The sequence below is a fragment of the Dendrobates tinctorius genome, unplaced genomic scaffold (genome assembly GCF_039654945.1).
Source record: "Dendrobates tinctorius isolate UK_male_01 unplaced genomic scaffold, ASM3965494v1 ptg000015l, whole genome shotgun sequence".
In the NCBI taxonomy this organism is placed as follows: Eukaryota; Metazoa; Chordata; class Amphibia; order Anura; family Dendrobatidae; genus Dendrobates; species Dendrobates tinctorius.
In genome coordinates, this window is record NW_027361683.1 from 41,464,022 (window position 1) to 41,487,839 (window position 23,818).

Below are 23,818 nucleotides of genomic sequence, written 5' to 3' on the forward strand. Positions count from 1 at the left end.
CACAAGATTGATTATTGACTAGTATCTGAGCAGCTTAAATCCAGAGTATTGTCACTTCAATGAAAATTACAGTAACTTCAGCTCATGCCGTCCTAATATTATGTACAATATACATTAATATTAATAGAGTATAGCAGACTGGATGAATCAAACACATTTATTTTATTCACATATGGAAAACACTCAAACAAGTAAACCATGGGTGTCTGCAAAAAAAAAAAAATTAAAAAAAATGGCATGGCATTATATTCCATATTTTATTTACAATCATACTGAAAACACAGTACTGTGCTTATGGGTGAGCTCGACACCAACTACTTTTTGGCGAGTTTACATAAGAGTCCAGGTCCAATGTGATAGAGCACCTGCCTGTCAGGAGGACACTGAAAAAGGTTAAGAAACTTTCCTGCTTTTTTCCAGTTGGTTCAAGGAAACAAGATAAGAGTCATGCATGCTTCAAGAAAAGTGAGTGTAGGCAGAGAAATTCCAGAAAGGGAAGACAAGTCTTCTGTTCCATCGCACAATGCTTTATTCCAGGTAGGGAACAGGGTCTGGATGGCAGACAATGATTTGGGAGTCCTCATAGAAAAGTTCACCGCAGGTGTAAGGTAAGAATTACTGTGAGAATTGCTCCTACCAGTAAAAAGAATGGCACCCAAGTCTTCAGAAAGCCTCCAATACTAGAAGTACACATACATTGGTCAAAACAAATAGTATATGTATTTATATCTATGATACAAAACAGAAAAATCAAAAGGTGCAGGCTTACCTGACATATCTGCCGTAGAGCAGGCTGTAAAGACAGAGTTTCACCATATTCCAGGATGTGTTATTGTATTTCATCAGGTTCATCGCCATAGCCACATGGGAATGACAGTTATCACAGCACAAGTTGTGCTACAAATGCAATAATAGACAAAAGAACAGATTCATACACAGAATATATGATACACAGTGATTACAACATAATACTGCCAGCAGAAACACAATAAAAGTCCAACAGTATAGTGAAGGAATGGCAACATGTGGCTCACCATACGGTGCTTGTATTCCTCAGACGCTTCATGAACAGCTGTATCCCACGGATTGGGCCCACTGGCATATACAAGACTAGAATCCAGCTGCCAATATCTAAAGAGAAGGCGTTCAGGAGATGGAACATTTGCTACAATATCACCTGCCTTGGCTGCCAAGTTGTAGGAGAGATACTCACTTTACAGGCTTCCCAAAAGCCATGCAATCCTCCTGCAGACAAAAGAGGGTTATCGATATGGATAAATAGCTGTTAGTATATACATACAGAACTTTAGTAGCATAATCCTTGTAGTAGAACATGCCATAAATACAGGGGAAATTGCAGATTAGTGTGTCACAGGCAGTAGTGTCAACAAATTGCCTCCCTGTCCAGGACCCAGAGTTTTAACTATACTTTACACAACTGGGCAGACCTAACAACCTGTGAATAGACTAGCATTTGTAAGATTAAAGGCAGGTCAGGATTCCCATCTAAATAAAGGTTCCTGATCATGGCGGTGTCAGAGGTATTAGTCAGTGCCGAAAACAGAAAATAGGTATTAGACCTACCGGTAAGGATGTTTCCAGGAGTCCATCCTGACAGCACCATGGAGGACGTCCTCCTCCTCCTTACAGGGACAGGAAAACACACAAGAGGTTAAAAGGTCATGCCCCACCCCCTCTCCCTCAGTGATTTAACAAGTACCACAAGGTGGATGATGCTAGTAACAGTTTAATGAAACAATCATATTACAGCATATGACATAACATAATACAACATAGTATAACATAACAGGGAGGGAACTACCCGTGCTGTCAGGATGGACTCCTGGAAACATCCTTACCGGTAGGTCTAATACCTATTTTCCAGGACGTCCTCCTGACAGCACCATGGAGAGTACCAAAGCACCTCCTCAGGGTGGGATTACCGCCTGGAGAACCTTTCTCCCAAATGCGGTCTGTTGACCAGCTAACACATCAAGCTTGTAGTGCTTGCAGAATGTATTAAGACTGGCCCAGGTTGCTGCTCTACAGATTTGATCGACCGATGCCCCCGCCCGTTCGGCCCATGAGGCCGATACTGCCCTCGTAGAGTGGGCTTTTATGGAATTTGGCGGGTTGGCGCCTTCAGCTTGGTAGGCGTCCGAGATTACTGAGGTAATCCAGCGCGCGATGGACGCCTTAGAGGCCCTCTTCCCCTTATTTCTACCCCCAAAAAGGATGAACAGGTTCGGGTCGATGCGCCAGCTATTGGTGGCCTCTAGGTAGTCTATAACTGCGCGCCTCACATCCAGCGAGTGAAGACGCTGATCCTTCATATTACGGGGATTATCACAGAAGGATGGTAACACTACCTCCTGATTTAGATTTTTTGGAGAGGCTACCTTTGGGGTAAATGCCGGGTCTAGTCTTAAGATTATACGGTCCTCTCTTATCTGGAGATATGGGTCCTTAGTGGACAGGGCCTGGATCTCCCCTATTCTTTTGGCCGTGGTAATAGCTACAAGGAAGGCCGTTTTACGAGTGAGAGCAGAGATGGTCATTTTCTCATCGAGAGAGTAGGGGTCTGTACAGAGAAACCGAAGTACCAGGCCTAGGTCCCAAGGCGGGGTGAGCTGCCTAATTGTGGGGCGCAGGCGCTGTGTGGCTCTTATAAATCTTATTACCCAGGGATGTGAAGCTAACTGGTAGTCGAAGAAGGCGCTCAAGGCTGAAACCTGAACCTTTAGAGTGCTGGGCTTAAGGCCTTTATTAAAACCTGCCTGCAAAAAGCTTAGTATGTTAGGGAGGTCAGGGGCGCCTGCCACAAGATCGGACCTGCCACCCTCCAGACAGAATCTTTTCCATATTTTTCGATAGATTGCGGATGTTACCGGTTTCCTACTGGCCTGTAAGGTGGATCTGACCTGATCCGACAGTCCTTTTGCCTTCAGGATGTCCCTCTCAGGATCCAAGCCGACAGGTGGAGTCTTGCAGGGTCCGGGTGGCGGATCGGGCCCTGGTGGATGATGTCCTTCCACAGGGGTAGTTCGACTGGATTTTCTACTGCCATGGCTCCTAGAAGGGGAAACCAGCTTCTCCTCGGCCAATATGGCACGATCAACATCACTCTAGCGTGGTCTTCGCGTATCTTCCTGAGCACTGCCGGTATGAGAGCCAGTGGTGGGAACGCATAAGAGAGGGATTCTCCCCAAGTCTGACTCAGGGCGTCTACGCCTTCCGGGTGGTCCGTCGGATTCAGGGAGTAGAACCTGGGGACCTTCGAGTTCTTCCGGCTTGCGAAAAGATCTATAGTGGGGGTCCCCCAACGCTGACAAAGGTGGTCGAAGATTTCCATGTTCAGTTCCCATTCTGTCGGGTGGATCTGTTGTCTGCTCAAGTAGTCTGCCACTTCGTTCTGGGAACCTTCTAAGTGTACTGCGGTCACTGATCGGACTGTTCGTTCTGCCCACGTGAATATTTTTCCCGCCAGGGCCTGTAGTGGTTGATGTCTGGTCCCTCCCTGGTGCTTCAGGAATGCCACTGCCGTTGTATTGTCGGATAATATGCGGACCTGACGATTCTTTAGTACCGACTGGTTTCTCCGCAACGCTTCCCAAACCGCGAAGAGCTCTCTGAAATTGGAGGATCTGGTCCTGATGCCTGCTGGCCATTTCCCCTGGAAGATCTTCCCTTCTATGTGGGCTCCCCATCCCCACGCACTGGCGTCTGTGGTGACTACCACGTATGGAGAGGTTGTCCATTGTACGCCCACCTGAAGGTTTCTGGACTGTGTCCACCACCGCAGGGACTCCTTCACTCGTTCAGGCAGCCTTAGTGGTCTGTCTAGCGACACCTGACTTCTGTCTCACCTTGCAAGGATTTCTCTCTGTAACAACCTCGAGTGGAATTGGGCCAAACGGACACACTGGATGCAGGCTGTCATGAGGCCCAAGACTTCCATTGCCTCTCTTATGGAACATTGACGCCTCAACAGGTCTCTGGTTCTGGCCTGAACAGTCTTCTGCTTCTGCTCGGGTAGCCAGGATATTCTGTTGGCTGAGTCTAGGAGGACTCCGAGGAAAACTTTTCTGGTGTCTGGCCTGAGGTCCGACTTCTCCCAGTTGATCACCCAGCCAAGGAACTCCATTACGGTAGTTGCTCGGATTCTGTCTCGAATGAGTTCTTCTTTGGATCTTGCCACCAGTAGGAAGTCGTCCAGGTATGGAATGATCACAATACCCTGATCTCTTAGGTAGGCCACCACCTCTACCACCAATTTTGTAAAGATTCTGGGAGCTGAGGCCAACCCGAATGGAAGACACTGGAACTGGAAGTGGCAGGTCCGGGCTGGTAAACTGACCGCGAACCTTAGAAGGCTCTGGGATGAGGGATGGATAGGGACCTGGTAGTATGCCTTTTTCAGGTCTAGGGTGCACATAACGGCGTCCCTGTCTATTAGGGGGATTGCGGATCGGATCGATTCTATCCGGAATCTCTTGTATTTGACCCAGGCATTTAGTGGTTTCAGGTTTATGATGGTACGGGCCTCGCCGGATGGTTTTGTGATTGAAAACAGGGAAGAGTAGTGCCCTCTTCCTCTTTCCGTCAGGGGAACTGGTATTATGACCTTTGAGTTTACCATGTCCTGAAGATCCGTCCACATGGCGGAGTCCTCCAGGACAACAGCCCCTGTTCCTCCCGTCTTGGCTGAAGGAGCCCTTATAGGAGCTTCTATTGGACTTTGCCCGACCCCTGAATTCCGTCTGCCTCCTGAAGAAGGAGCCTCTCCGAAAGGACTGGGGCCGCCTGGGTTTTTCCTCTGGGAACCCTTTATTTTTATCGGACACTAGCTCTAGGATGTTATCTAGGGCTGGACCAAATACCCTCAGGCCCGAGAAGGGGATGGCGCATAGCTTTGTTTTAGAAGCGTTATCCCCCGACCAGGATTTAAGCCAGACTGCTCTCCGGGCCGCATTAGAGAGGGAGCTGTTTCTGGCTGCAAACCTTACTGATTCAGCCGACGTATCCGACAGGAACACCGTGGCTGATTTCATGAGAGGAAGTGATGCTAGGATCTCTGATCTAGGAGTCTTGTTGGTTAGGTGTTCCTCCAACTGCCCCATCCACAAAAACATAGACCTGGCCACTGAGGTGGCTGCTATGTTGGCCCTAATCAGAGCCGCCGACGTCTCCCAAGTTCTTTTTAGCAAGACGTCCGCCTTCCTATCCATCGGGTCTCGGAGACCTGACGAGTCCTCGAATGGGATGGCCGTCTTTTTGGTAACCTTGGCGACTGGGACATCTATTTTAGGGACTTCCTCCCATGCCCGTGTTTCCTCGGGATCAAAAGGCAGTCTATTTTTAAAGTCTCGGGAGAGTATCAACCGACGCTCTGCCTCTTTCCACTCTTCCTGGACCATTGTTTTGATGTGTTCACTTACGGGGAACACTACCTGTTTCCGGGCCACGAGTAATCCAAACATTAAGTCCTGTCTGGACTGTGGTTTAGGGACTTCCTCTATTTGCATAGTATTTCTGACTGCCTGGACCAGCTCGTCCGTCTCCTCCAGTCTGAATAGGTACTTCCTGCTCTGATCCTGTCTATCCCCCGGGATCTCGCCTTCTTCCTCCTGGTCTGAATCCCGGAAGTCGGACTTCTCGCTAGGGCTTGCTTCCGACACTGGGTCTGCTTCCCAACTTGGACGCTTGCGACTTGGCCCTGGGCTGGGGGACTGACGCCGCGTGAGGCCGGCTGTAGAGGCCTGAACTTCCTCCCTTATCAGCAATCTCATTTTGGAAAGGAGGGATGGCTGTTCCTCGCCTATGACCCTTGAGGTACAGGGTCCGCATAGGGTCTTGCTATAGGTGTCTGGCAGCTTTACCCTGCATACGGGGCATCGGACCGATTTGGAGGTGGCTTTTGCCGGGTCCTTCACCGAGGGGGATTCTGCCGGGGTTCCCTTCTCCTAATAATACAGAAGGGGCACCTACTCAGATCTGGGCTGTGAGGATGGGTGGGGGGAGGGTGGTCTGCGCTATGCACACTTACCCCTACACCTGCTGGAGCGTTGCCTTCCATTCTGGCACGATTCTGCCGAGCGCTGTGGATCTCAGGAGCGCGCACCCGGGATTCAAAAGCCGGCGTCTGACGTCACCGGATGTGACGCACGACCTCCGCGATAGGCCGCCTCCTCCACTTACTGTCCCGGGCTCCTGCGCGCGACCGCGCTCTGCTTCTCCCCCGGTGCCCGCTCAGACCGCCGCTTGCAGGGAACCGCCCCCCGCCTGCTATGGCGGTCTGTTGGCGCCTTCCAGCGCTGACCCCGCCATTGGAGCCATCCTGCGGGTGCCTTGCGCCCATCCTTCTGCCGGTGCCCGCTCGGCCAGCCGCCTGCGGGGAGCCGACCCTCGCCTGTTATGGCGGTGCGTCCTGGAGCCGAGAGCCTCCCACAGGGAGGAACGGCTCCCTCCAGGAGCGTCGTCCTGCTCCTGGCCTTTGGAGCAGACGGACTCCCCCATCGGAGAGTTTCGACCCCGGGACCTCTTGACAGGGGAAGGCTTGGACTGGCCGCACGATCCCCTGAGCCCCTCCGGTAAGTCTCGTGTGTCCCTCCTTGCAGGGACAGGAAAAACACTGAGGGAGAGGGGGTGGGACATGACCTTTTAACCTCTTGTGTGTTTTCCTGTCCCTGTAAGGAGGAGGAGGACGTCCTCCATGGTGCTGTCAGGTGGACGTCCTGGAAAACAACATTAGAATGGCACTGAGCTGCAATGTGCTCAGTGCCATTAACCCCTTAGTGACAGAGCCAATTTGGTACTTAATGACCGGGCCAATTTTTACAATTCTGACCACTGTCAATATGTGGTTATAGCTCTGGAACGCTTCAACGGATCCCACTGGTTCAGATCTGGTTTCTCATGACATATTGTACTTCATGTTAGTGGTAACATTTCTTCGATATGACTTGCGTTAAGTTAAGAAAAAAACGGAAATTTGGCAAAAATTTTGAAAATTTTGCAATTTTGAACATTTTAAATTTTTGTACCCTTAAATCAGAGAGATGTCACAAAATAGTTAATAAATAACATGGTTTGTTTTTTTTAAATCATATTTTATGCAGTATGATGGATCAGTGACCTGCCATAAGGGTGCATATGTAAGCAGAGCACCACATGAAGACCCCCACCCACCCACAGGCCGCCCCAAAGCACAAGAATCTCATTAACTCAAAACTACAAATAAAAATTAAACAACCACAAGACGGATTTTATCAACAGAGGTATCATAGTAATCAGTATAACGGTGCCGACCTGACATAATCCTGCTGACAGGTTCAGGTTCACGTTAATAGCTACTTTCATCCCATATATTACTGTGAAATGGGAAAAAGAAGAGATCCCAAAGATATAATAAACTCAACAGACTTCATTAATGAATGATTAAAATACTATATAAAAAATATTAAATAGCAAAATACTGTCCAGGGGACACCGAGAGGGACAATACCAATAATAATGGTGTATAGTAGATCACATCTAAATATCATAAGAGTGCATCTCAATAGGGTTTTATAAAAGTATGATATAAATGGATCATATAAATATTAACATAAGATGAAACATATAAAGCCCACAGTATATAAATATCCAAATATAGAAACAATCAGAAAATCACAAACGCCCTATGCATGAATGGTGCTGGTGGCGAAATGCGCGTTGGGGTGAGGGGGGACGCTGAGCGACTACACTTTCTTTACCAGATAATATCTATTGGTTTCATAGGACCTTCCTTATGAGATTCAGTTTTCCTCACATCTATTGGGTTTTCATGCATAGCAGTCATGGTCTGTTCTTCACCACAGTATTATTGATATGTAACAAATTCACAGGATATTTTGCTATAATCACATTCATGCATAGGGCGTTTGTGATTTTATGATTGTTTCTATATTTGGATATTTATATACTGTGGGCTTTATATGCTTCATGTTATGTTAATATTTATATGATCCATTTATATCATGCTTTTATAAAACCCTATTGAGATGTACTCAAGATATTTAGATGTGATCTACTATATACCATTACTATTGTCCCGCTCGGTGTCCCCTGGACAGTATTTTGCTATTAAATATTTTTTATATAGTATTTTAATCATTCATTAATAAAGTCTATTGATTTTATTATATCTTTGGGATCTCTTCTTTTTCCCCATTTCACAGTAATATATGGGATGAAAGTAGTATTATGGTTGGTTGACGTGCCCAGTGTATTTTGGACATCTTTTTGTTGGATTCACTTTAATAGCGGTCTACAAATATCTGATGGGATGTCACAGTGTAGAGGGATTATTATTCTCATTTTCACATGGAAACACAAGAAGCAATGGAATGAAAATGAAAAAGATACAGATTAGATATTAGAATGGCCTTTTAACAGCACTGCTCTGCTCACCATTCAAATCATAGAATGTTAGAGTTGGAAGGGACCCCCAGAGTCATAGTTTCCAGCCCCCTGCTCAATGCAGGATTCACTAAACCATCTCAGACAGATGTCTGTCCTGCCTCTGTTTGAAGACTTCCATTGAAGGAGAACTCACCACCTCTCGTGGCAGCCTGTTCCACTCATTGATCACCATCACTGTCAAAAACCTTTTTTTCTTTTTCTACCACTGGCTGATACACAGACATGATCTGGAAGGTCATTATAACCCTCTGCCCTGCTCTGCTATTACTTAGCAGGGGAATTCAGACCTGATAAGTTTCCCTTAAAGAAATTTTACAAATCTAGTTACGGTATCTAGAAACACCAGATTAATAACACCGACAATGCTTTTATTCCCTAGCCAGATGAAGGATTCGTCAGTAGCCAAATTAGTGCATTTGGAAATGTTCCTGTGGGGATCTGGAGGGCAAGGTATAATTCTGTCCACCAGGAAAGCTCACTAATAACATTAGGGATTTTTTTTTTTTTTTTTTTCAGAATTCCTTGATGAATGGTAATACACAGAATCTGTTGGCACTTGCTCACAATAGATTTGTACTTACAGAGACATAATAGGGACCAGCAAAGTCTCGAATCACACCAGATGACGTGCAGATTCCCATATGACCAATGAATGGGAAAAGCCACCTGAAAAACAAAAAAAACATTGTAACATTCACTTTACATAAAATGTACAGAAAGAACACGTGATTAATACTTTTTGATACACTAAGCACAAAAATGTCCAAAAACATACTAATGCAATTATAAAGGAACCTTCACCGTAAAGGATTTCTCAGCATGCATAAAGTATAGGGGCGTGTAGATCTACATGAACCAAGAGATGGATACGAAGTATCCTGAGCACACCACTCACAAGGAGAAAGAAGTCTTAAAAAGATGATAAATTTTATTAAATTACAATCCGGAGGATTGGCCCCAAGCTAGGTGGATTGTTATAAAAACCGGACTGTTCTCAAGTCATGACACACAATTTCCTTGAGAAAGCTAAAAAAGTGAAACGAGCGTCGGAACCCGGGCACTCTGTGGACAGAGGCGACTTGAATGGGTATCTGCTAATATTTTATGTGACCGTCAGCACAAGGGAGTTTTTTCTCTCATGGCATGCACTTTAAAGACCACTACGGGTCTATATGGATATATGTTTATATGCTGATGTATTCACTACACATTCTCATAACCTGCACCGACTCCCTTAATCCTGGTTGTGTGTATTCTACTTGGGTATAAACTCCTGCCTCTCAATTATGTGTTTTTTGTGAATTTATGATTGATCTTATGTGGATTGTAATTTAATAAAATTTATCATCTTTTTAAGACTTCTTTCTCCTTGTGAGTGGTGTGTTCAGGATACTTCGTATCCATCTCTTGGTTCTTTTTGATACACTAGTGGATTCTCCAATTGTCAATGTTAGGGTATGTGCACACGCTGCGGATTCCCCTGCGATTCCGCAGCAGTTTTAGCTGTGGTGTACAGTACCATTCAAATGAATGGTAAAAAAAAAAAAACGCTGTGTAGACGTTGCGGAAAAATCCACGCGGATTTGCTGCGGTTTTGAAACCGCAGAAAGAAGTGACATGACAATTCTTTCTGCGGAATCCGCAGCGGGTTCCTATCTCCACCATTGTGGAGATGGTGAATCCGCAGGACCAAACCGCAGGCAAATCCGCAGGTCTTTTGACCTGCGGTTTATCTGCGGTTTTTGCAAAATCCGTGCGGATTAATCCGCAGCGTCTGCACACAGCCTAAGGGTCCTGTTACATGGGAAGATAATGTGCCTGCAAATGACACCAAATACTGATAGCTTATTGGCACTTGTTTACTTTCACCTACATGAAGTCATGATCGGAAGGAAGGTTCATACAAATGACCATTCATAGAAACTGGGGTCAACTGTACCGTGGGGACAAAAATACAGCATCAGGCTGCACCCAAAGGTCCGTATACAGACCGCAGTGCCAGGACGGTCCATAGTTCTCCAGACCCCACTTAACAGCCTCAACAAGCCTATGAGACTATTAGACAGGAGATCCATGGATGGACCAGGCATTGAGGGTCATATAAGCGCCCTGAAATATGGCCATCTGACTTCACGTGGATCTGCTAGGAGCCACCTAGTAAAATGCCTTTTGCTCTAGTACCTAGGAAAGGGTTTCTGAAGATATCACTGCTACAGCAAGAGGTTTCTGAGATTCCCCACTATACAAAAAGATAATGGTGAATGAAAGGGAAAATGGGGGGGGGGGGGGGTTACTTCTTAGGAAGATCCATTGCCATGATCCAAAGAGGCACCACTGTCTGAGCATTGTGGCCTGTCAGAAGCTTACTGTACGCCATACTAATGTCAAAAGAGATAAATTGTAGTGTAAGCGATGCCTTACTGCTGAGGGCTGAGAAAACGTCATCTGTAGGCAGCAGAAGAACGTGGCAGAGGCCCCGATTCTGCAGCTGGCTATTCCTTACAGTATGTGTCATAAAGCCACCGTCTATCTGCGTCACCAAATGGGTGGGCAGGGGGCGGACTGCGCCTCAGGGGTGGCAGGGGATGCACCGTGCCTCTTGCCTTGAGCTGCAGGGATTTAAGGAAAGGCAGAGCAAGCAGAGTTGGACTAGTGTACCAAAGGTCCACCAGTCACATTAATTTTTGGGGTTCATTGTTAAGCCATAGGCAAAAATACCTTATATTTCTACATAATATACTGGGCAATATAGTATGTGCACCGCTCCCACCGGGTGGGAGTCACCTGTCCCCTTGTTCACCAGTCAGAGCCTGACAGCCAGGACCGAGGAGTCGCAGGTTTGGCTCACGGACTGCACAGCCCCGCTAACAGCAGGAGTAAGACGTGATCCTGATACAGCATCAGGGTCTCTGCTTCTGTTTATGCTGCACAGTTAGGAACCTGTCTTCAGATTTCTGCCTTCTATAAGCGTTTCCTAGTTTTATACTGTAGAAATAAGTCATAAACGGTATAATGAGAAGTTCTGCGCTTCATGATGCAAGAGAAACGATGCCATGCTCCAAAATAGAGTAAAATCAATGAGGTTTATTCTAGTCTCCTCAAAATAGCAGTGAGCGTCACCAAAGAGAAAAAAAAAATTACTTTTAACTCTTCAACAAACATACAAAAAAAAACCCACTGAAAAGCAAGTATATAAATATTTACATGTAAGTGACCATTTAGAGGAAAAGAACCATTGTGTAGGTCTGTGGAAGGGGTAAAGCCATGGCTCCCGTCCTGGCCCCAGGGTGCCCGGTAAAGCCGTGGCTCCCGTCCTGGCCCCAGGGTGCCCGGTAAAGCCGTGGCTCCCGTCCTGGCCCCAGGGTGCCCGGTAAAGCCGTGGCTCCCGTCCTGGCCCCAGGGTGCCCGGTAAAGCCGTGACCCCCGTCCTGGCCCCAGGGTGCCCGGTAAAGCCGTGGCCCCCGTCCTGGCCCCAGGGTGCCCGGTAAAGCCGTGGCCCCCGTCCTGGCCCCAGGGTGCCCGGTAAAGCCGTGGCTCCCGTCCTGGCCCCAGGGTGCCCGGTAAAGCCGTGGCCCCCGTCCTGGCCCCAGGGTGCCCGGTAAAGCCGTGGCTCCCGTCCTGGCCCCAGGGTGCCCGGTAAAGCCGTGGCTCCCGTCCTGGCCCCAGGGTGCCCGGTAAAGCCGTGGCTCCCGTCCTGGCCCCAGGGTGCCCGGTAAAGCCGTGGCTCCTGTCCTGGCCCCAGGGTGCCCGGTCTCTCCCCAGCCATGCAGGATTAGCAGGAGCTTGCCCGCCGCCCAGCGGCCACAAGAGGTCGGTGCAGATCCCACACACTGACCGCAAGCAGAGGTATTGGGAAGTGACTGGGCGCTAAGGCGCAGGCGGTAACACGCACACGTCTATGAATAGGAGCCTCCTGCCGCGCCCTTACGTCAGCACTGGAATCGGGGTCCACACTACACAATACGGAAAGCGACTTCTCTCTGGATCTGGCTTCATTTTCTCCTCCGCCACTTCCGCCATCACGGGCAACAACACCTGCACTTCCGCCATCACTGCCAGTCGCTTCATAGGCCGGGCGTGACGTAACATCCGTCATGCTTTTTCAGTACACTGTTTTTGTGTAGTTCCAGTCAGGCCTAATGCCTCTGCGTCACGTTCTCTCGGAGTGACTGTCCTGGAGCCACATAACCCCGTGTCCGCATAGTTCACCTCACGTACTTGGTGATTTCATGAGGCTAGAGTGCCCCCTGGTGGACAATTCGCGCTTTTCCAGACTTGTGGAGAAGACTTGCTAGAAGTCCACAATCTGCTTGTTGCCTCCTGTTCCAAAATGGTGTCATGGAAAGAAAATGTCCTGGTCTCCGTGCAGAAAACTGTAGTGTTTCCAAATGTTTGTATGGCAGTCTGTACTATAGTGATCTGGGCACACATGGGCTTTGCTCGTGTGTTAGATTTGTAGGGATCTGACAGAAGGAACAAGCAGGTGCGTCTGACAAAACTAGAATATCATTAACAAGTTAATTTCACTTCTTCAGTACAAAAAGTGAAACTCATATAGAGTCATTACAGAGTGATCTATTTCACGTGTTTATTTCTGTTAATGTTGATGATTATGGCTTACAGCCAATGAAAACCCAAAAGTCATTATCTCAGTAAATTAGAATAACACGTGTAAAGGCTTCCTAAACATTTAAAGAGGTCCCTTAGCCTGTTTCGGTAGGCTCCACAACCATGAGGAGTACGGATCAGCCACAGGGAGCCTGAAACGTGACTGCCTCATGTTTGCTTCTGAGCCTGCAGAGTTTGAGGTGTGATCAGCATCTGCCTGTACGGCGGAGTCACCCGCAGCATCTGCCTGTACGGCGGAGTCACCCGCAGCATCTGCCTGTACGGCGGAGTCACCCGCAGCATCTGCCTGTACGGCGGAGTCACCCGCAGCATCTGCCTGTACGGCGGAGTCACCCGCAGCATCTGCCTGTACGGCGGAGTCACCCGCAGCATCTGCCTGTACGGCGGAGTCACCCGCAGCATCTGCCTGTACGGCGGAGTCACCCGCAGCATCTGCCTGTACGGCGGAGTCACCCGCAGCATCTGCCTGTACGGCGGAGTCACCCGCAGCATCTGCCTGTATGGCGGAGTCACCCGCAGCATCTGCCTGTACGGCGGAGTCACCCGCAGCATCTGCCTGTATGGCGGAGTCACCCGCAGCATCTGCCTGTACGGCGGAGTCACCCGCAGCATCTGCCTGTATGGCGGAGTCACCCGCAGCATCTGCCTGTACGACGGAGTCACCCGCAGCATCTGCCTGTACGGCGGAGTCACCCGCAGCATCTGCCTGTATGGCGGAGTCACCCGCAGCATCTGCCTGTATGGCGGAGTCACCCGCAGCATCTGCCTGTATGGCGGAGTCACCCGCAGCATCTGCCTGTACGGCGGAGTCACCCGCAGCATCTGCCTGTATGGCGGAGTCACCCGCAGCATCTGCCTGTACGACGGAGTCACCCGCAGCATCTGCCTGTATGGCGGAGTCACCCGCAGCATCTGACTGTATGGCGGAGTCACCCGCAGCATCTGCCTGTATGGCGGAATCACCCGCAGCATCTGACTGTATGGCGGAGTCACCCGCAGCATCTGCCTGTATGGCGGAGTCACCCGCAGCATCTGCCTGTATGGCGGAGTCACCCGAGTCCTAAAGCTGCGTTTTCAATTAATGATGGTGAGAAGAGCAAGGACAACAAATTCTCTCAAATAATTATGTATGTTGACAAAAGAAGACCAATAGCAACATTAGAAATTGTGGCCCCGTAGGTGCTAAATGGTCATTTCTCTTCCAAAGTATGGACAAATGCACGTTATCATTTTCAGGATCCACACAACATGCATCCTGTACATGGTGCCCGTTCTGGACCTCAGTGTGCCCCAAGTATTATACAACCGGCACACTGAGTTTTCTATACAGATTATGTGTGAACATTTGTGATGAGCGAGCGTGCTCGTCACTGCTCATGAGTCGCTCAAGCATCAGTGTGCTCGGGATGCTCATTACAGCGAGTATTTTTGATCGCTCATGCGCAAGCTCGCGTCCCCATTTTGCATTTTTGGCGCTTGTTAAACAGCCAATAAACGTGGGGTTTGCCTGCGATTCACTGTAATGCTGTAGAAATCTTGGTTGTGGCATTACTGTGTTTGGCTAGCACACATAGCGTCATCAGGTCTATATAAGACCCATGACACCATACATAGCAGGGAGAGGTATGGTGCTGCTGAGCTAGGGACAGAGTTTTAGCTGCTTATAGGCAGGGGTTAGACACCATTTACGTTTCTTTCAACCACAATAACAGCCATTACTGGGGCTAATTAAAATCAATATTCATACTGCAGTTAGCAGCACTTAGGGAGAGATTGTGCCGAAGAAATAGTGTAGGACCAGATAGGGTTACTTGCACGATCTTTCTGCTGCAACGCATACCAAAAACCCTTCTTGGGGCTAATAATATTCTTTTTGCTCTTAATCTTGCAAATTGTTCTGAGCAGGGAAATATTGTACGCTATTTATACTGCGCCAGTTGTTCCTCAAAAGCATGCAGCCAGACTTGGTTATCAATAGCATTGCTATATAGCGCAAGCAGTGACACAAGTCCATCTAACGTGGGCAAATTTTCTTGCAATAGTAATCCTGCAAAAAATTTTCAGCTGTAGAACATTATAAGCCATTTATACTACGCCAGTTGTGCGTCAAAAGCATACAGCCAGACTTCGTTGGTTGCAACAACATCACTATATTTGTATTGCGGTGTAACAAGTCTATCTGCGGTGGGCAAATTTTTCTGCCATACTAATCCTGCAACGTTTTCTCAACAGGAATATATCATACGTAATATAAAATGGGCTAGGAAGGTGGTAAGGGACAGGGAAGTGGACGGGATGCTGATGGTGAACGCAGGGGCCGAGTCCGTGGGCAAGGTGAAACTGTGCCTGCTACGGGAGCTCAACAAACACACGTCAACCTAGCTTCCTTTTCCACTTTGTAGGGGGGCACGGAACACCACTCTTGAAGCCAGACCAGTGTGAAAAGGTTGTTGGATTGATAGCAGATAATGCTCTCAGTCAGTTTTCTAGCACCATCCTGTCTTCCACACGGTAAAGTCTCAGTAGCCATGATTCTGGACCACATAATCCTCCTCCTCACCTGTCACGGTGACCCGTCCTGTGTGACGCGACCAGCAGGCCGGTAACTAAAACAACAAGACGCGGCACGTGATACTGTCCTGTGTGACACGGCCCGCAGGCCAGTAACTAAAACAACAAGACACGGGGAAAGGGAAAACAGTTACAATGGTGGGCCCTGCGATAGGGAAAGGGGACGTGGAGACATCCTGCAATCCCCTGAGTCAGTGTCCCTAACGCTCCTAACGTTCCCTATGCTGGTTCCGCACCGGGCGCCGATCAGGAACCTGTCGCCCTAGCACACCCTACACCTATCCCTTGCTAGGGTGCTGGGTGGCGCAGGCACTGGCCCCACCGCTGTACTAATACACACTAAGGAAAAACACAAATAGGGAAACACCACTTAGCTTTACTCTGTTGCTCTTGCTCCTGGCAACAGAGTCCACCACCAGAATGCAGCTCTCCTCCTGAATCGCTGCCACCAAGCTCTATCAGAGCTACAAGGAAATCCCCTATGACTCCTTCCACACCAGGGCTAAGACAGTGCTGCAAGGAACGCTCTCCAGCTCCTTCCTCCACCAAGGATGGTTGAAATGAACACTATCACCAACACTGATTGCAACACCTGTGACTCTTTTATAGCAGAGCCAGCAATCACACCTGCAATATAATCATGTGCACTTTCAACTAAAGAAACAGAGTGCAATGACGCTCACCACCACCGGGGGCAAACTTAGAACAAACAACACCACAGTGCAATAATCCTAATGACCACCGGGGGCAAAAACCAAACTTAAGCACAGCTTAAGAAAAAAAAGGTTACCTGTGCTTTTTATCAGTCCTGATCCAGCATTGGTCATGATATCACCATGCCGAGTGCCTGGTGACAAGTGATCCCACGCTTGCACACTCCGAAGATCTTTTCACTTTTCCATTTATGGATCCTGGCCGCTTGTCCTGGCCGTTTCAAGCAGGACATGAGGAGATCACATGTGCCCAAATACAGAAGGTGAAGGTGAGGAAATGCAATTACTGTCACAAGAGGTGGATGATGATGAGATAGAATTGCCAACAAGTGATGTTGTTAAGTCAGGACGAGGACCAGAGTGCTGAAGTTGAAGATGAGGTGACAATGAAGTCACTGACCCAACCTGGGAAAGTCACATGCAGAACGAAGACAGCAGTGCACAGGGGGAGGGATCTGCAGCACCACAACAAGCAGGAAGAGGCAGTGAGGTGTCCAGAGACATAAGGTGGGAAACTGTTCCCCAGAGCACCAACACTGGTGAAGTTGCTAGGCCAAGGGTTAGGTGTTCCAGAGTCTGACACTTTTTTAAAGACAGTCCAGTTAATCCAAAAAAGGCCATTTACAATATCTGCCATGTCAGAACCAGCAGAAGAGCATAACTACCTGACTGACAAACACCAGCATGCTCAGGCATGCAAAGTACTCAACTAGTTGGACTGAATGTCCAGAAACAGTGTCTGTGGGTGAGTGTCTGTCTCGGCCAAGCTGCAACAGGCTCTGATGAGCTACTCTGCTTAAGTGACAAACCGCACACTGCCGCAGAGTTGTTGAAAGGTCTAACAAACCAGACTGATCTGTGGCTCTCACCCTAGAACCTACAACCAGGCATGGTCGTGTGTGACAATGGCCATCCATAACCTGGCGGCGGCTCTGAAGCTTAGCAACCTCGCACACGTACCATGCCTGGCCTATATGCTCAACTTAGTGGTTCAACGGTTTCTCTAAACCTACTCAGGTCTGCCTAAGCTACTTGGGAAATGTAAAATAATGCATATCCTGTAAAATACTCAGGACTAGTTACCAGATAAAAATATAGTGGTTTATTTGCTTACTTCCATCAAAGAAAGGTTATTACAGAAAAACAGGTGAATAAAAATAGGTGAAAGAGAAATTGTCCATTAGATCATGCTCTGAGATCCCACATGGCAAAAGCAACATGTATTCTTCTTCTCTCCGAGATCCTGAATAGCAAATGGCTGCTGTGTCTCAGTTCGGCTTCTCACATCGCCGTCAAGTAATATACCAGCTGTTATGTCATGTCATCTTGCGTCTGTCTCTCATGATGGTGAGGGAAGAAGAGAGCGACCTCTACAGTTAGCCATGAATTATATACGTCTCCTAAAGCACGTGGTCTCTACATATATGGAGCTGTCTTTCTACCATGAGCCAAGCTTAAAAATAGCCTATGTCATGTAAGCTAAAGCATTCTACAGAACTGGTTCTTATAAGAAATTAACGGATTATTAATATTTAACAATTCCCCCTTTTGAGGGAGACAGACATTAATTGGAACCCTCAAATATAACGATCTTTTTTCTTCTTTTCTTCTTCTTTGACAAAATAATTTAATATCAATAATAATAATAATAATAATAATAATAATATTAGATTACCGTTATAAGTACTCAATGACATAATTGATGTGAATTCATGTTATGGTAAGCCGTGAACAATATTCATATAAAATATGTATAATTATACTTCCCTAAGTCTAAATTGAAGCATCTCAGGTCCAGTCATCATCATCTGGTGTCATCTGGTCTTCATTTTGATGTCTTCTGTCTTCTTCTTGGTTCTTTTAAAAATACAGTTTTCTTATAGCATATAGATGTGTTGTGTATCAAATCAAAGTCCATAATTTCAAATGTTAATACGAAAACAAAGTCTATGCAGCTTTAATATCTGTGCAGTGTCATCTTTAAAAACCTGGGCTTACATTGGCTCGCCTTGGATATTCTGGAATCCTCCATCGGTACTGGTCTTTGAACAGGTGTGACGTCTTTGGTCAGCAAAGCAAGGGTTAAAATGACTCTTCCTTGCTAAACATAGCACCATAACCAGTCCTTGTCCTAATGCACAGGACATATGTCAGGGTTGTAGCTTCCTGACAATTACCTTCATTGTTCACCAGCTTTCATCGAAGCTTTTCAGGTGATTGAAAACCTCTGGAACTTGATAAGAACGTGATAACACCGTTCATCTCAGCATCATAGGATCATCGTCCTCTGGTTGTCAGGTTAGACACTTTAATTGTGACTGTCAGTGGTGGATACTGCACTTGTGACTGTCAGTGGTGGATACTGCACTTGTAATTAACACAGTCTATTACTCAGTAATCATAGCTTTGTTACCTTCTGGGATTTCTGGATCGCGGCATTCTTCTTCTTGCAACTGATAAAAATCAATGAAGTTTAGAAATGTGAAAAGTCTTTATTAACATAATTTCAGTATCTTGCTTGAAGTCTTCATTCCCTATTCTATACCAAATCTGGTAATTTCCCTATCCCATAATATCACAGCGTACCATAGCAATCAGTAATATCCATATAATTATTATCAGAATTTGTACTGTATATGGATTTCAATATTTGAAATAATAAACCAATAATAAGTGATAATACATTATTATCCATTTTTTTTTTTCATGTGATAGAACATTTTTATGTCATAGGTGTAATTACCTTTTTCAACCCATAGGTGTCACTGTGTTTTATGTAACCAGTGTTTTCATCTTTATTAATAAGGAATATATTTATTATACTAATAATATGTAGGAATGTATAGCCATGAACCAAAATAAGAATATATGAGTGAGCGAATGAATGAATAAAAGAATTGTTGCATATAACTCAGAAGTGAAACATTTTCCTTAGTAATAGAACCATATAATTGCTATATTTAATGAAGCAATATTCTCAGTAGATATTACTTTACTAAATATTGGTGAAAAAATTAAAAATAATGAAAAATAAGAATGAAAAATAAGAATAAGAATAAGGCTTTTATGTTGATGCAGAGTAGTTATGTCTTCAGTAACATATACCCTTAATATTTCCATGATCTGGATTATTTCATAATGGTCATAAACTTGTGTTATCAAAATATTCAAATCATGCAACTTTGCATGTAATTCCTCTTAGTGTAAAGAAATGACTCTTTATAATACTTGTTATTATACCCAATACTTATACCATTGTACCTTATTAATATTTTTTTTTTTCCCATTAAAATGTGTGAAGAAGAGGTATTAATCAAATGTGATTATGTAGTCAGGATAAAAAACATATTTCCCCCCTTAATACCAAAAAATATTGTTTCATGAAATAATTCATTTATCAAAACCAAAATTAAAAATAATTAATGTATAAATTATGTGAATTTATACTTGCTTATACCATTATTTGTCTGAAGATGTGTAACCATCAAAATTAATTTGAATATCATAAAAGGAAGGTCCACTATTCCCAGATGCAGCTGGTGAATACCAGGCTCTGTGCTGGTGCCTGTTTAAAAGAGCTAAAGCTGATAAGGAAAGAATAGATTTTCTTCCTAAACTATTTTCTATTTTGTTGTGCGATTGCACTTATCCACAATTAACTAAATCAAGAAATAATAATTACTATAGAAATATAGAAATATATGTTTGTATAGATAATATTTCATTATGTATCTTAATATTCTAATAATTTCCTAAAGATAAAAGCTTTGGGGGTTTTTTTTTTTTTTTTTCCTTTCTCTCATGCATTCAGGATCCTGAGGTCTCACAAACGTATCACATTACTCGCTCAGCAGCTGCTCATACACTCAGTCACTGTCACTCAGACTGTGTCACATATTAACTTTATACCTCACATATGAAAGTGTGATGAATACACGTATTTTAACCCAAATTATCCTAATTATCAATGCATTGTAAACTATTTCAATTTAGTCTCTTAATATTTCTTTGAATATTCCCCAAATACACATGACATAAATATATGTATATGTATAGCTATACTTGACATTTAGGCCTGGAAAAAAAATTCCATTGCTTTGCAAAAGTTGAGACCCCCTTTAAAATTCTTTTCCTAAGGAACAGGGACATAGTATACTGGTATACTTGTATTATTAGAACAAGGTTCAAATTCCCCTGCTGTGGTTGTCATTCAAACCATGCAGTAAAAAAACACACACCCAGAACATTTTAAAAAGCAATTGGTTATTTCCTTTTAAGGGTTAGATATATAAAATCATGCAATATTGCAACATCCTGTGTAAATAAAGGCATAAATCCTTGGAAGAGAATTTTTCTCGATTAAGTCCTGCTTTGAAATGAAAATTCTAAGGAAACATAAAAAATAAGGTTAATATCATATAATTCTAAATATTATTACTGATGTAGATTTTAATTTTCATTAAAAAATACAGTTCTACTATTTCTACTTCTACAAACACTCTATATATATACTGTATGACTATGTATATATCCACAAACCATAAAACTACAGGATTATACTCTATAAAATAATTACATATAACTCACTAATTGTATAACACTGTTACACAATATATATATTACTTTTTCTAACCAATTCCTACACCCATACTTATTTCTCTGCAAAAAATATCCTGAAAGGTTCTTGCCATTTTAAAGCTGATAGATTCTTGGAGCAGAGTATTCAGTTTACAGGCCATGATGTCACTCACCACCTGTTTCTGTCTGTTAAATTCGGCCATCTTTGTTACAGAAAGAAAATCAGAACTCATCATTTTTCTTAATTCAATTTGTGTCTTTTCGGTGTTCTTTTGCATCATTCCATATGGTTTATAACAAACATGTGATTTTCTTTTTCTTTCTTCGTAGATTTGATTTTGGGGAAATCTCATTTTAGAAGGCTTTGCTAATACAGGCTTCTGATAAGATTTTACTCTGCCTGTCTTCCCAAAATTAGCACAATTTACTTTCCTCTCACGATTCTCGTGTTTTCTGGCAAAATCAAGAAATTGCACACATTCAAACAAAGAATCTTTTTGTGACGCAATAACACGAGATGCAGGATTTAGAAACCAAAATTTGCTTACAAAACTCCTTATGAGGGACGGTGTTTTGACATTCTCACTCAGCATTTTGTACAAACGTTCATATATGGACATGAACGTAAAAATACATTCCTTCCGACCAATCCTTAATTTTTGAAGAATATCAATATCTGGATGATTTTCATTTGATGAACAAAAAATGAGAATTTTTAATCTGTCCTTATCAGTTAAATTCTCATGTGTCTCACCAGATAACTTTAAAGACAATCTCCTAGCAAAATTTACAGGGATCCACATTTTGAACAACTGATTCTTCTCCTCGTTAGATAAATCAAAGTTATCAGTACAACTTTCAAAGATCTCAGAGTTTCTATAAACATCTATTTTGTTGTCATAAGCAGGAATTATTTGGCATATCTTTATCAAATTCTTCCTCACGCTACTTCGGATTTGGGCCTGTGAGTCTTCTATTTTTAGTGGTACGTCTTTCCCTTGTACGTCCTCTACGTCAGTTCTGAAGTCTCCTCCTACTTCTCCATCTTGTTCCACGTCTGCAAGGTCACCTTCAATGGCTGCTACAGACACTTGATTACAGTCAATCTCCCTAACTTTACAGCCAATCTCGAGAACATCACAACAATCATTTTTGGATTTCTCTGACACAGATCTATGAAATATATCTACCATCTGTAGAATATTTTTTAATCTCTCTCTTTCTCTATTGAAAAACTTAGAATCTAACCTCTGATTCTCGAGTTCACACTCGGCATATAAACTTAACCATAAAACTTCTGAATTAGAATTGTCTACAGACTTAAATTTCAATTTACTCTGCTTAGCAAGACAATTAATGACATCCATTTCTCTTACCTTGAAATGTCTCAGCTTGTTCCCTTTGATGGACAACGCTGGGTTCCTGTCTTTACACGTCTGGCTTACGTCTGGTACTTTTGGCACTTGTAGTACTTCTCAATCTATCTGGTACTTCTTACTTCTAGGTTCTATGTGATTCTTGTAAATAGTGGAATTCCCGATAACTTGCACATATGATTTGACGTTAGCAAAGTCCAATCCTCCGTGTGGGCAAGTTGAGGGAAATCCGCAAAAAAGTACAAAAATTCAGATCTGGCTGGCTCTCCAATGTAAAATAATGCATATCCTGTAAAATACTCAGGACTAGTTACCAGATAAAAATATAGTGGTTTATTTGCTTACTTCCACCAAAGAAAGGTTATTACAGAAAAACAGGTGAATAAAAATAGGTGAAAGAGAAATTGTCCATTAGATCATGCTCTGAGATCCCACATGGCAAAAGCAACATGTATTCTTCTTCTCTCCGAGATCCTGAATAGCAAATGGCTGCTGTGTCTCAGTTCGGCTTCTCACATCGCCGTCAAGTAATATACCAGCTGTTATGTCATGTCATCTTGCGTCTGTCTCTCATGATGGTGAGGGAAGAAGAGAGCGACCTCTACAGTTAGCCATGAATTATATACGTCTCCTAAAGCACGTGGTCTCTACATATATGGAGCTGTCTTTCTACCATGAGCCAAGCTTAAAAATAGCCTATGTCATGTAAGCTAAAGCATTCTACAGAACTGGTTCTTATAAGAAATTAACGGATTATTAATATTTAACAGGAAAGTATGCTGCATTTGTGTCCATTTCCACAAGTCAGCTACATCTCTGCTGCCCTGGCAGTGTTGCAGTAGTGTTTGCAACTTCCAGTTCACCGACTGGTGCGCAATGTCACCATGCATTTGAACTCAACGTTATATATATTGGCAAGGCTTTGTGAGCAGGAGAGGGCAGTAGTTGAATTCCAGCTACCCATGCCCTTTGGTATTCTAGTCAGCATCCGCACATAAGAGCTGATAAGTGGCCATGGATGTCTGACGTTTGTGCAATTCTCCAAAACTTTGAGGACTGGACCAAGATGGTGAGCAGTGATGAGGCCATAATCAGCATAACCATCCCGCTTCTCAGTCTACTAAAACGCTCGCTGCTAACAATTAAAGAGGAGGCTTTGCAAGCACGGAGCAAGAAACTATACAGGCAGATGTTACACAGCCCAGCCTCATCTCATCTTCTCAGAGTGGATTTGGTGATAATGAGGAACAGAAGCTAGTTGCCTGCGCTGCAGACGGTACTACCAACACCACCTTCATCCTGTCTATTCAGCGTGGATGGCCTGAAGACGAGGAGGTGAAGATGGACAGTCATCCTTTTGGTGGGGACAGAGAAGTCTTGACTGTTGGCAGTCTGGCACACATGGCTGTTTATCTTCCACTGCCTTTCCTCGCGTTGTACGCATTTTGTTCAACACTATTTACTGGTTGATCACCCTTGTAGACCTAC

General features: G+C 44.7%; 1 protein-coding gene across 1 annotated transcript; it reads right to left on the reverse strand.

Annotated features, from left to right (window-relative positions):
• Positions 1–238: 238 nt before the first annotated feature.
• Positions 239–12,640, reverse strand: TMEM222 (transmembrane protein 222). The gene is made up of 6 exons (XM_073563994.1): positions 12,392–12,640; positions 9,045–9,129; positions 1,214–1,245; positions 1,035–1,131; positions 770–897; positions 239–680 (listed from the first exon to the last, which is right to left on the reverse strand). Exons 1-6 carry the CDS (start codon positions 12,550–12,552, stop codon positions 593–595), a joined length of 591 nt encoding a protein of 196 aa, XP_073420095.1. The 5' UTR covers positions 12,553–12,640; the 3' UTR covers positions 239–592.
• Positions 12,641–23,818: the final 11,178 nt, after the last annotated feature.